Source organism: Xenopus laevis, chromosome 8L, assembly GCF_017654675.1.
Source record: "Xenopus laevis strain J_2021 chromosome 8L, Xenopus_laevis_v10.1, whole genome shotgun sequence".
Classification (NCBI taxonomy): Eukaryota; Metazoa; Chordata; class Amphibia; order Anura; family Pipidae; genus Xenopus; species Xenopus laevis.
Genome location: NC_054385.1, coordinates 110,781,678 through 110,794,293, shown reverse-complemented (window position 1 = coordinate 110,794,293; position 12,616 = coordinate 110,781,678). Strand labels below are relative to the sequence as shown.

General features: G+C 41.2%; 1 protein-coding gene across 1 annotated transcript; it reads right to left on the bottom strand.

Annotated features, from left to right (window-relative positions):
- Nucleotides 1-233: 233 nt before the first annotated feature.
- On the bottom strand, nt 234-4,299 carry LOC108699282 (mRNA decay activator protein ZFP36L1). Its single transcript, XM_018231273.2, has 2 exons — nt 3,963-4,299; nt 234-2,818 (listed from the first exon to the last, which is right to left on the bottom strand). The coding sequence occupies exons 1-2, from the start codon at nt 4,017-4,019 to the stop codon at nt 1,838-1,840; spliced, it is 1,038 nt and encodes a 345-aa protein (XP_018086762.1). The 5' UTR covers nt 4,020-4,299; the 3' UTR covers nt 234-1,837.
- Between the last annotated feature and the right edge of the window lie 8,317 nt (nt 4,300-12,616).

Below are 12,616 nucleotides of genomic sequence, written 5' to 3'. Positions count from 1 at the left end.
CACCACTTCTTGGTACTGTAAATGATGACTTTATAAAGCTGTTATAGAGGGTATAGGGAATGGAATGCTTGCTTCTTAGCTAAAGCATCTGGCACACACTCCTCCCTATATTTGAACGATGTGCCATGTGCAGCAGATGCTTCTATAAAAGCTCAGCTCCATCTGTAGGCTCCCCTCCTCATGATATAAGCACATGCTACTTCATATGGTTTAGAAAACAAACACACACTTTATTTGAAAAACAATCGGGGCTTTATTGGATTTAAACTGCAAACAGTCGTTACAAAAAAAAAAAAAGCTTTTTTCCTTTTTAATAAATTCACACACAATTGTGAACAGCAACAGAAAAGGAAAAAAAAAACCATACGAAAAAAAGGACAAAAATTACATTCATTTATTTAGTGCCAGTTTCATTCACTTTAAACAGGGAAAACTCAGCTCCTAGAATAAGACAATATACTGCAGTTTGGAATGTCTTTAGAAAACAAAGGCACTCTTGTACAGGATCCATTTACCTTGTACTTCAAAGCTATACAAAAATATTTAACTATACTGTCTTACAGTATAATGTGCCTATCTGCTATAGCCCAGAAACAAAATTATGAAAGAGGGCCAAGAGAAAAAAAAAAAAATATTATATATATATTTACATACACACATAAAGGCAGTAACCAGATTAAACTCAATTTGCAGTCTAAACAAAAATGGAGGGGGGAGGGGTCTAAAATAAATAATGCAACACAAAGTTTTTGCATTCTTTTAAATTAATTCTTTTTTTTTAGTCTTTTTTTCCTTAAAATAAACAAAAAAAAGTGTAAAGTTACCAAAAAAAAAAAAAAATGTCATTGTAGTATAATATATTAAACTGTGGAAAAAAAAAGGGGGGGGGAAGGGAAGGCTTCACAATCTTAAGATTAATATGGAAGATCATAATTTAAACATAAAAGAATATATTCTATGGATTCATCATCCTGATAAATATGACACAAAAATGAATATTGTTCGGCAATAAATACGTTTTTTTTTTGATAAGTTAAATAAGCTTTTTTTTATATTGTTGTGCAGTGACAAGCAAAACATTTTTGCTCTCCAATTTTGTTTTGAGTTATACAAAAAAAAAAAAAATTAAAAACCCAGAAAAAAAAAGCAAAACAAAAAGTTGGCGTGAGTGCTCTAAGGAAAGCCTAAAACAAGTACTCTAGAGCATAACCATTAAAGCTACTGTATGTCAACCTAAGGTTTACAATGAAAGGGTTTTTTTTTCCTTATGGAATGAATACAATAAATCCACCCTCTACACAACAATCTCATGTTTGGAAGGGTTTGAGTAGCACCAAAGTCTATTGGTAAAAAAAGAAAAGTCTTTTAAAGCCCTTCGGGGTCTTATGCGTCTCTCCATGTTCTTGTCCCATCACAAATATTAGATTTGTCCTTGGTTTGTACATTCTAAAGGCTACGGAAGATTGTTCATAGGTAATAGATGGTTTTTTTAACGTTGTCTTGGTGCCATTAAACCAGCAGATGCCAAATGAATGGCAAGAGGAAAATGCACTGTAGGAATGACTGGAAGAGCAGGGGCCACTAGAGGGAGGTGGCATCTTTTGATGCACGTCTGCTGCTCATGCAGATCAGAGTGATGCCCTCTTAAGACAGCAAATATTGGGATATTTGTGGAAAAAAAGGCACTATTCATTCTTGTAAACTTTTTTGGCACTGTGGTTGAACCAAAGACAATTCAGGGCAAGACATTGGTGAAACTTCAATCCCCTTTTCTTGAGATCAGTTCATGTTTCAGTTGTGCTAGGAAGGTGGGTTAAGAGCACAGCTGGCCACTGGCTTAATCATCAGAGACAGAAAGTCTGCTAAAGATAGGAAGACGTTTAGTGGTGTCGAGGGTTGGGGAGTCTGAACCACTGCTGGAACTGCTCAGGTAGCCTTCTTGGTCAGATAATGAATCTTGGGGACTAGGGGGAGAATCAAACATTTGTGGGGACTCTGACATGGGGCGAAAGAGATAGGACGTTGGGGATCCAGGGGCATTATTGTTGCTCAGGGCCATCTGCATTCCCATGCTTGGAGCAAACAAGCTGGCCAGCTCCTGGCTGGAGAACGTGAAAGGGTTGCTGGAACAGTCAGGCAAGGTTGGAGAGTTTATCAGGTCATCAGTGCTAAGAATAGGTGGAGGGGTGATTGAAGTTGGGCTGTCCAGCAGCCCGTTGGTAGTGGGGAAGCCAGCAAAACTAAAGCTGTGCTGAAGCCTAGGTCTCTCCATCTTAGAGGAAGATGATAGAGAGAAGTGAGCTTGGTCACGTCCTGACACCAAGCGTCGCTCTTCTGCATTGTGGATGAAGTGGCACCTTGGTCCATAAGGACAAAACCCAATGGTGTGGAAAGTGCGGCACAGCTCGGTCTTGTACTTTGGGTGCCTGGTCAAGCTTCTCAGCTCGTGGATGCCATGGGCAAACTGGCACTTGTCACCATACTTGCAGGATCCATTCTCCTCAAAAGGACGGCACAACTCTGTCTTGTACCTGCTGGAGTTCACCTGACCACCAGGCTTTTGGAGAAGCCTCTCCCCATTTTCAGAGAATGAGCGATCCCGAAACTTGTTCTCCTTATTACCCATGGCAGTGGAAGGATCCATTTTGAGGCTGTTTAGGAACTGGTTTTGATTAAACTTGGCATTGGGCAATGTAACAGAGTGCCTCCTTGGAAATCCTACAATTGCTGGTGTTCCAACTGCCTTTCTGTCCATTAAAGGGATATTTGTGGTTGATGGGTTGATTATATTGTTGTTATAGTTCAACATTTTGTTGCTCTGTAAAGACATAATGTGTAGAAAAAGTGTGAAGCAGTTATAAAACAGTAAAACACACTATAAAGATGATAAAGAATTTAAGCAGGTGAAGATTAGTGATAAGTAGGGGTTGGGGTACAGTTCTGTGATCTGACTGCCCTGCTGCATAACTACACCACAACTTCTCTTAGCAAAAGTTAGTAGATCAATACATTACAGTACACAGTTAAGACACAGCAATATAATAGAACAAAGAGGGGGAACTAAGATTAGATTTGTTTGGGGTCTCCTTTTTCCCAGCCCACACTTTACAGAAAAAAAAAATCATTCACAACCAACAACAAAAAAAAAAACCCACGGCTGTGCACAGTATCAAAGTAGTAGGTACATATGTTTGTGTTACAATATTAGAGATTGGTTAACAAACAAGATTTTGAGTGGGAATAAAGTTTTAATCTGCAGTGTGTGCATTAACCAGACACACAACTGACTGGGAAAAAGTTTTTCCCCCAAGGGAGTGTATAGAGCTACATTCTGTACACACAGATCTGTGGAAGAGACAGAATTTTTAAAAGTTTTGCAAATTGCTTTGGCATGGCTACATGTGTTCCTATCCCATGTGGAATTCAGCTGTACACTACCTGCACACGTTTAACTCACATACTGGATCTACCCCGCTCCCTAACATACTTCTCCCCTGAACTTTAACACACGCTGAAAGGTGGGTTCATTTAACACACAAAAGTTTTGCCCAACACACAACTTCTATTCCCTCTGAGTAAACAGACACACAAAACTTTTGCCCTGCACACTAATATTAGAAGGATTATACAGTATTATGTAGCTGCAACAAGGGATTTAGCTCAAAAAGTAGTGTGCAAAAGACTGATGTTCCCAGGGTGCCCTGCCTGCACATTTCCCCCCCATGACTTTCATTACAAAGTGCAATTCAAATGTAAAGTTCCACTAAGTCATGCTGCAGGCTTTGGGCTCTCATCTGTACTGGGATACAGTCCTACAGGACACAGATCCCGCCACAAACACACACAGGAGATTACAGGAATGATTAGAAATACTACAGAATCCTTGCTTAGAAAATAGGAAGCCATGGTTGTTTTAAAGCATTAAAGAACAAAGGGAGGGGAGAACGTAAAATTGAATTTACCTTGCATAAAACATCGCTTAGGTCAAAGATCGAAGGAGAAATCAATGCTGTAGACATCTTGAGAGCTTAGTAAACTGTTGATGAAACTTTTGCAATAATTTAAAACAAAACAACAAATAAAAGTCACAGTGTCTTCTTGCAAGTGAGGGCTCCAGTCTCCTGTCTTCAGAGGGAGGAAAAAAACACAAAAAACCACCCCAAAAAAAGTTCTGCAGTTCAGTTCTTCACTTGTTATGTTCCTTTTAAAGTTTCGTGGGGTTTTTCCCCCTTTCTTGCCCCTCTCTTCTATAGTAAATCCCTCTGATTCTTAGTGTGAGCAACTTGCTAGACTTTATAAAGTTTCAGCCTCTTGGCTGGGTGGAGTTTGAACTGATTTAAATAAGGAAGTGGAAGGGAGGGGGGTGGATGGATGAGAGAGAGAGAAGAAAGAGACTGGAGGGGGGTTTGAAACTGATTGACAAGAAGATTAAATCTCACATGTGCTCAGACTTATAAAAGTTTAAAAAGAAAATTGGAATTGGAGAGAGAGAGAGAGGGAAGGGGGGAGTGCAAGAAAAAAATGCAAAAAAAAAAATGGTTATTAATGGATGATTTCTGTAAACATGTTTGATTTTTTTTTTTTTAAATATGTTTTGCAGGTTATTAGTAAAGAAATAAATAAATAAATAAAAAAAAAATAGTGGATTTAACTCCTGGTTGGTGATTAGCTGTACATATGGTTTAATGACTGATCTCGGCATATGAACGGGATGATGTATTAATGTGATCAATCCATTGTAAGCCACATATGGAACCACAGTGCCTTACTGTTATTCTAAGGGGGACAGGATCTATTATCCAGAAGGCTGGGTTTTCCAGATAAAGATCTTACTATCATTGGGATCACCATTCAAACATGAAATAAACCCAGTAAGATTGTTTTGCCACCAATGTGGATCCATGCAGCTTAGTTACCAACAAGTCCAAAGCACTGCACTATTATTACAAAGGTAAAAAAGGAAATCATTGGTTTTTTTGTTTTTTTTGTTAAATTAGTAACATTTGCTTAAAATCAATACCTTTCCTGTAATTCGGAGCTTTCTGGTTTCCAGATAAGGGATTGTGTACTAGCATAAATGGCAACGTATCCCCTGAAGCATGTGCAAAAATCCAACTGTGCCCTGAGTAATGTCAGCTGGTGAGAGTCCGATTCTACTCTCCTGGCTGCAATATGGATTTTTTTTTTTTTAAGGGAATTTTTTTGTTGTTTTTATTTGAAATAAAAACCTAAGCGATGCAGGCATGCACCCAACTGCCCTGCATGCACCGATCTATAGTATTGATAGCATGCCTCTTTAAGATAATGATCATGGGTGCCCCTGGTGTGTTTAGAGCATTCCCCAGGAGGCATTACATGTGCTGAGAAATTTTAACCCTGTGTTTAACCCTGTGCCTTCATACTAAGGAGCTTTTTTTTTTTTTTTTACCATGCACAGTGAGTACAACAGATACATGTTTTAAATGCACCCGGTTCCATTTCACTGTTTGCTTTTCCTATCGCTCCCCCCACCACAAACACATACACACCCAACAACTTTTCCTCCTCCCTGCCTTACACACTTTTTCACTTGGCGGGATTGAGCCCTACAGTCGCACACACCACAAAGGCACATGTGCATAGAACATTTTAACACAACACACCGTTTTGTCTGCAGCAGTGGAAAAAAGTGAAGCAATACACAACAGGAAATTATATCTTGTCACAATTCTCAACCCCGCACCACTTTCAATTTTCCATTTGTCCTTTTCCCACCCCAGCAAAACCAAGCACCGCACACCGTCTCCGTGTCGCTTTGCTTATTCCGTAATAGCTCACCCATTAGGCTTTTTTTGTGAAAGTATTTATGTTTGACAGTTGATTTTCCATGACACTGGCCTTACTGTAAGGCTGCAGCACGAGCACATACAACATAAACAGCGGCACGCTCATTATAAGGCTGCCCTCTCAACACAGACAGAGAAACGACCCCCATTCCCCCATTACAATAGTGCAACTTTTTGTACATTTCTCTCCTTTCAGGCTGGAAGTCTTTATGAAGGAGGGGGGAGGCGGATTACTCCTGGGAGTTGTGAAATGAAACGACAAGGTCGCTGATTTCCATTGGCAAAAAGTCTAAAGAGTGATCTCACAAGCACTCTATTTATTATTTTACACGCAGCAGAAAACGGGGCTTGTGGGAGCAACCATAGAGCTAAGGGTCTGGTCCACACCAGTGTTGAGAAAACAATGGAAGTGGATTATAAAAACAGCACCCAGTGCAAGACTGGTAAGGCACAGAGTACACTCAGGGAATACACTAGGGTTGTTCCAGGCTGATTCCAAGTTGGTAGATACAAAGCCTCGTGTAGGAGTCGGCACAGACTAGGGACCCGGCTGTGTCTCACCCACAGGAGGAACTGGCTGAGCTGCACACAGCAATAAGATTTGCTTCACCCAAAGCATCACGTCACTGCAATGTCATTCAATGCTCTGATCTTATTACTGAAAGAAAAAAAAAAAGGCCCAGAGGGGACTCCACCTATTTTCATGGGGGTAGGGAAAGGAGCCTTTGTATTGCAAAGTGAAAAGAAGTACAATCTCTCCACATTCTGCTACAGGGAGCAGTCAGGGCTTGACTAGGCCACGTACCCCCCAGTTGAAAGGACTGGACCTTGTAAACATAGAATGTGGTGTAGTATAATGTTCCTGAAAGTTTATAGACTTAATATGTTTATGATTATAAGTAAGCACTGTCCTGCCTTAACTGTTGGCTCCTATAAAACTACCCATCATTGCCTGCAGGCTACCTGAGGCTGATGGGAGTTGTAGTCTTGCAATGTTAAATGTAGAGATATCCTCCAACTTGCCAAAACTGTCACCTCATGAAAAAAGGGCACGGGCAAACTTTTAGCCTACGGAGTGTCTAAACAGCAAATCATTTAGATGTATTATGCATGGCTGCACAGATATCAGTGGAGTCTGCAGCAGACACTTAATGTAACTCTTGTGCACGTTGGTGGTAACCCAATCCAAAAGTGCCCTTTACGCCCGGCACAGCACCAAGCAGGCATTGCTATGTCTCACATGAGACTGTCTCTTTCAATGGGGGATGCTTATCTGCAGCGATTTCAGTAGGGGTGCAGTAGGGTGGTCCCACTAGTAGGGTTGCCATCTTTTCTGGAAAAAAATACCGGCCTTCTTATATATTTATCTTTTTTTCACTATTGGGGCTCTTACACATGGGTTTTTTTTTTCTGCACTCCCCTGCGTTCCGCTTTCTTCTGTTCAGCCGCAGGGGAAAGCAGGCGTAAACGTACTCAATTATTATCAAGGGGGGATGTACTCACACAGACGCATGTAAGCGCTGAATGCAGGTGGAATGCAACGTGCTGCGTTCCACCTGCGTTTGGCGCTTACATGCGTCTGTGTACAGCCCTCCTCGACAATAATTGATTGAGTTTATATCTGCGCTCCCCTGCGGCTGAACCGAAGAAAGCGGAACGCAGGGGAGGGCAGCAAAAACGCCAGTGTGTAAGAGCCCTAAATAACATTGGGATCAACCATCATTCTTACTGGCCAGGCCAGTAAAATACCAGCCAGGTGGCAACCCTACCAACTAGCTGCATTTCCTTGTCCTTCCTTGCGTGAGCTTACCCAGTGTCGGACTGGCCCACCGGCATACCAGGAAAACTCCTGGTGGGCCCAGGTGTCAGTGGACTCTGCTTCTAACCAATTGGCCTATTTCATGGTCATTCCCTATTTCTTTATGGGAACAAAGAGGCTTAATAATGGAAGAATAGAGTATAGTATGTACAGAAAAGAGACTAGGAGAATAAAGAGGTGGAGTGAGGAGAGGAGATATAATAGTTTGGAAAGTGGGCCCTTAGCTGAAGGTTTTCTGGTGGGCACTTGGCATCCCAGTCTGACACTGAGCTTACCCCACTTCATGCTAAATGGTATAGCCCATTAAGTGACCGGACGTCTCTCACCATCAGATACACTTTAGTAAAATAAATCAAAGATAATGTTAGTGCACTTCAATAAGACTGCTGTGAAAGGCAGAGATGTTTCAGTGTGACATTCCAGCAATCTTAAACTACAACTCCCAGAATCCCCCAATGGGGAAAGCCGAGGCCTGCTCAAAAAGCTTTGGGCCACAGTAACACGAAAACATACAGGCAGGTTAATTGGCCTGAGCATTTCATGTGACAGGGACCTTTGATTGTATAATCTGCAATGCATGTGGCAGGGACTGATGTATAATCTCTGCAAAGCCTAATAAATAAAGGACAATACGGTATGGAATTACAGTAGGAAGGAGTGAGTATTAGTCAGCCGACCTACTGCAGGATGTAAAAGGAACATTCTGCATAAGTAATGCTGCCTCTTTAAGAGATGTGTTTGCTTTGAAACCAGGAAGTAACTCAATGGCTTCCTGCATTTCACAACCTCTCTGCTTTGAGACACACACACACCCACACACAGTGAGCAGGGCTCCCTCTAGCAGGAAGTAGGAATACATGCTCTCCCGTATAATTATTTTAGATATATCTCCAGACTAGAACCATTAATTCTGAAGGAGAAACTGCTGCATCACATGAGTGCAGATACATACTGGTAAACTGCAGAGGATGTTGGGATTTGTAGTCCAAAACAGCTGTTATAGTCCTCACCAGAGACAGGGCTAACAAGCCAACAAACACAGAGTTTGGTTTTTACACGTAATCATCCCTTTTAAACCGAGGCACGCATTAACTCGACTTGCTGAATGGTTAATTAGCCATGACTTTGGGTGCAAGTTGCCTGATTGTGCTCAAATCAGTGCAGTCTGCAGCATGCATTGTAATTACCTTTAATAGGAGTACTAGGACATTGGTTGTGTCAGAAGGGCCATTGTCTTTACTAAATTACATTCTACTAACAACAGTCCTGATGATGAATGTATATATATGAATATATATATATATATATATATATATATATATATATATATATATATATGATAGAGTTCAGTGTTTGCTATGGTGTAAGGCATATGGACAGCACATTGGAGTGCAGATAGTCCCCACAGGAAATAATGAAGAGCTGCACAATATTGTTTTGTAATGTAGGGTTGGCCTGTAGGCGGCTTGGCCTGGGGCAGAACAGACTCCATTATTTATATAAAGTTGCACTGTGTGATTTATGGTCCTTGAGCCAGGTGTGAGCACTTTGGGTGCTGGGAGCTATAATTCAAAAAGAGCTGAAAGGCTGCAGCATGGACAACACTGTTAGTAAATGTTGCCATCCAATCCTACTGGTGCCATTTTGCCATGCTGCTGCCATCTTGTTCTAGACTGTAAGCTCTATGGGGCAGGGACCTCCTTCCTACTGTGACTCTTACCACATGGCATAGCTCTGTGTCCTTATATGAGCTTTATTTACTGTATATATTTACTGTTTGACCCATTGCAACTGTCAGAATATCACTCTCTACATACAACATACTAAATGGTACTAAAAGTTAACACAAAGGTGAATAAGCAGACACCAACACGCCCACTGGGGCAGTCACCCCTATTTGGACCCCTAAACCACCTCTATGTAGGATTGATTAGAAAATAAACTAAATATGATTGCTATACCTTGCACTGCTATTCCACATGAGCAATTTGTAGCAGTCCAGAAATATATTCCTTGGTTCCTTCCTACCAAAAAACAAGTGGTATACACTCACATGTAGAGCACACTAGGGCACCTTAAGCCCTCTGTACCACTCAGCTACACACGTCTGGCTTAGCCCATAGGATAGAGTTTAATGCTTAATGCACTGCAAAAGCAAGAACATTGTCCTACAAGGGGAAGGGGGGAGTATTGATAAAGGTAAAGTCAAATTGAAATAAAAATGGCATAAAACTGTCATCAAATGAGAGGAGCTTTTCCTGATTTGGCCGACAGCAAGGCACCAAATTGGACTGAACAGATTTCATTATAGGGTCTATGCAGACCTGTAGGAAGAAAACCACATATTTCAACCAGGAAGGCTATTGCTGTTGATTCGATAACAGAAGTGTTAAATGAATCCATGCGGTTGCTTGTGGTAGATTGCTCAAATCTAATTGCTGGCCGGTTGCTATGGGCAAGAGATGTTGGTAAATCAGCCCCACGGTTCAATAAGAGACCTACTTTGAGAAGAAGGGCTGAGTTGGCAGCTGATACCAGACCTAAGAGAAAACGGGTTGCAGCATTGAAAGAGTTAATACAGCCATCTCCCCCCTATCCATTGTCTCCACCTTTTTTTTTTTTTTAAATCTTATCTTTTCCACTTCTCAAAAAGCTCTGGCAGCCCCCTGTTTGCGCTACACTGGCATTTTCAACACCCCCTCCCTGGCTTTTGTTTATCTTTGAGCTCACAAGTGGGTTTAATGGATGTAGTGCACCACAGGGGGGAGTTTTTAGCCCTGGCCGTAAGAAGGGGGAGGCTGATTGCTTTCATACACAAGGGTGGATTTTGTCTTTTATAATTGCGGCTCAAAGCAGGAAGTAGAGGGAGCAAACAAGTTCTCCTGTTACTCAGAGAAGCAGCTTTGTATTATTTTACCCATCTCTCCCCCCAAAAATATTCTTTTGTAAATATCAGTCTTTTATTTTTGATGCCAACTCTGTCCCCACTGAATTGAAATGGGTTATAAGGCCCGCAGGGCAATGTTGGAGGATTTTAACACCCCACAATTTGTAGTTCTGATGGCAGGGAACCAAAATGCTCCTTTTGCTTCCATAAACACAATTCTCATCAATGTCAAGTCTATGGGGTGTCTATGAGGGACAACCATGGGTCACTTGGGTCAGTTTGTACTGATCCCACTATGAGTGCCAAAAAGAGCAGCAACTTTAGTTCAGTCTGATTTTGTCCATTGTCTTGTATTTTTTTCTGGATAGGGGTTGCCACTGTGGGATAGTGTATAGTAAGGTAAGATGTATTAGGGGAAGGGACTATGACTGTGGGAGCACTTCAATTATGGCATTATAGTATATTATAGTGGCGCTACAGCTGGGTGTATAGTAAGGGCTGTATCAGGATTTATAGTATATCTAACAGCAGAAAATGAAAGGGTAGATCAATAGCAACTAGAGAGTTGGGCTCTTAAAATGGTTGTTCACCTTTAAATTAACTTTTAGGGCCCTTACTCATGGGCGTTTGAAACGGCGCTCGGCGCTTACATGCGTCTGTGTGAGTACAACCGCATTGAAAATAATTCAGCGTGTCAACTCCTGTGCTCCCCTGTGGCTGAATACATAAAACCGGAACGCAGGGTAGCGGAGCATCAAATGCCCGTGAGTAAGGACCCTTAATATGACATAGAGAGTGATATTCTGAGGCAGTTTGCAATTGGTTTTTATTTGTGGTTCTTGAGTTACTTAGCTTTTTTTTCAGCAACTCTCCAGTTTGCAATATCAACAATCTGGTTGCTAGGGTCCAAATTATCCTAGCAACCATGCATCGATTTGAATAGAATCTGAAAAAAAAGACAAATAATTCAAAAGTATAAAAAAAAATTAAGGGTAATTGAAAAAGTTGTTAAGCGCTAGCCATTCTATAACATACTAAAAGTTAACTTAAAGGTGAAACAGCCCTTTAAGAACTGGGGCACTGCAGAGGAAAGTTGACCCCCTAGCCCCATTGCTGCTAAGCTAAATCACATGATAACTACCTGATGTGGCAGCTTGCAGCATGGTTCATTCCCAGAGTTTTTTTATAACATATCTGAATCCGTTCCCTCTTGCTTCTTATCCATGTGAAATATTCTTCCACCTCCCCTAATCTCTGTTTAGCTTTTCTGTGATTACAAAGTCACTTTTCCTACTATTGTTTCACAGCTGAAAGAAAATAAGACCATTAATCAGCCTGGCCATTTCCACCCCATTGCACACTTTCTATGGTTTCAAGTGGAGCTTAGCCTTAATAGCTTCACGGTCTCGGCAGGCCTTTTCATGCACCCTTCGTTAGATTGTCAGCTCTTTGGGACAACATCCTGCCCATAAAGTTTATGAGTATCTCTATTGCCTCCACCATGAATTTGGCCAGTGCTAAATATGTTTTCTATACGCAGAAATGCATTGGCCTATTTACAGTTAGGGTTTATTTTTTCTATTTATTTTCCCTTAAAGAGCCAGTAAAATATATAGGCATATCATATAGTGCACTCAGCATTTATTTGCAGTAAGAATCCCCTGCATCTGGAACTTGGCTTTTCATCCGACCCCCTTTACCCAAACCCAGTGTTGGTGTAGCTAGTTGCAACCACAGAGGGACATGCTGAGTGATCATATAAGGCCCTTTAAAAGATTCCTCAAATCAACAGTTTACCCATGCAAAAATTGTACTAATTTCTGCAAGTTTAGAAATCTTCCAGAGGAGGATCGAATTTGGCCGCCAGCTGGTCATTTGGCAACCTCAACAAACGAACAGATCTTTAAAGGGGTTGTACAACTTTGAGTTAACTTTTAGGGCCCTTACACACGGGCGTTTTTACCTGCGCTTCCCATGAACGGAAGAAAGCACAATGCAGGGTAAAAATGCCGTGTGTATAGGGCCCTTTGTGTGAGAGAGTGTAGTGACTGAGACAATTTGCAATTATTTAGTTTTTTTTTCAGC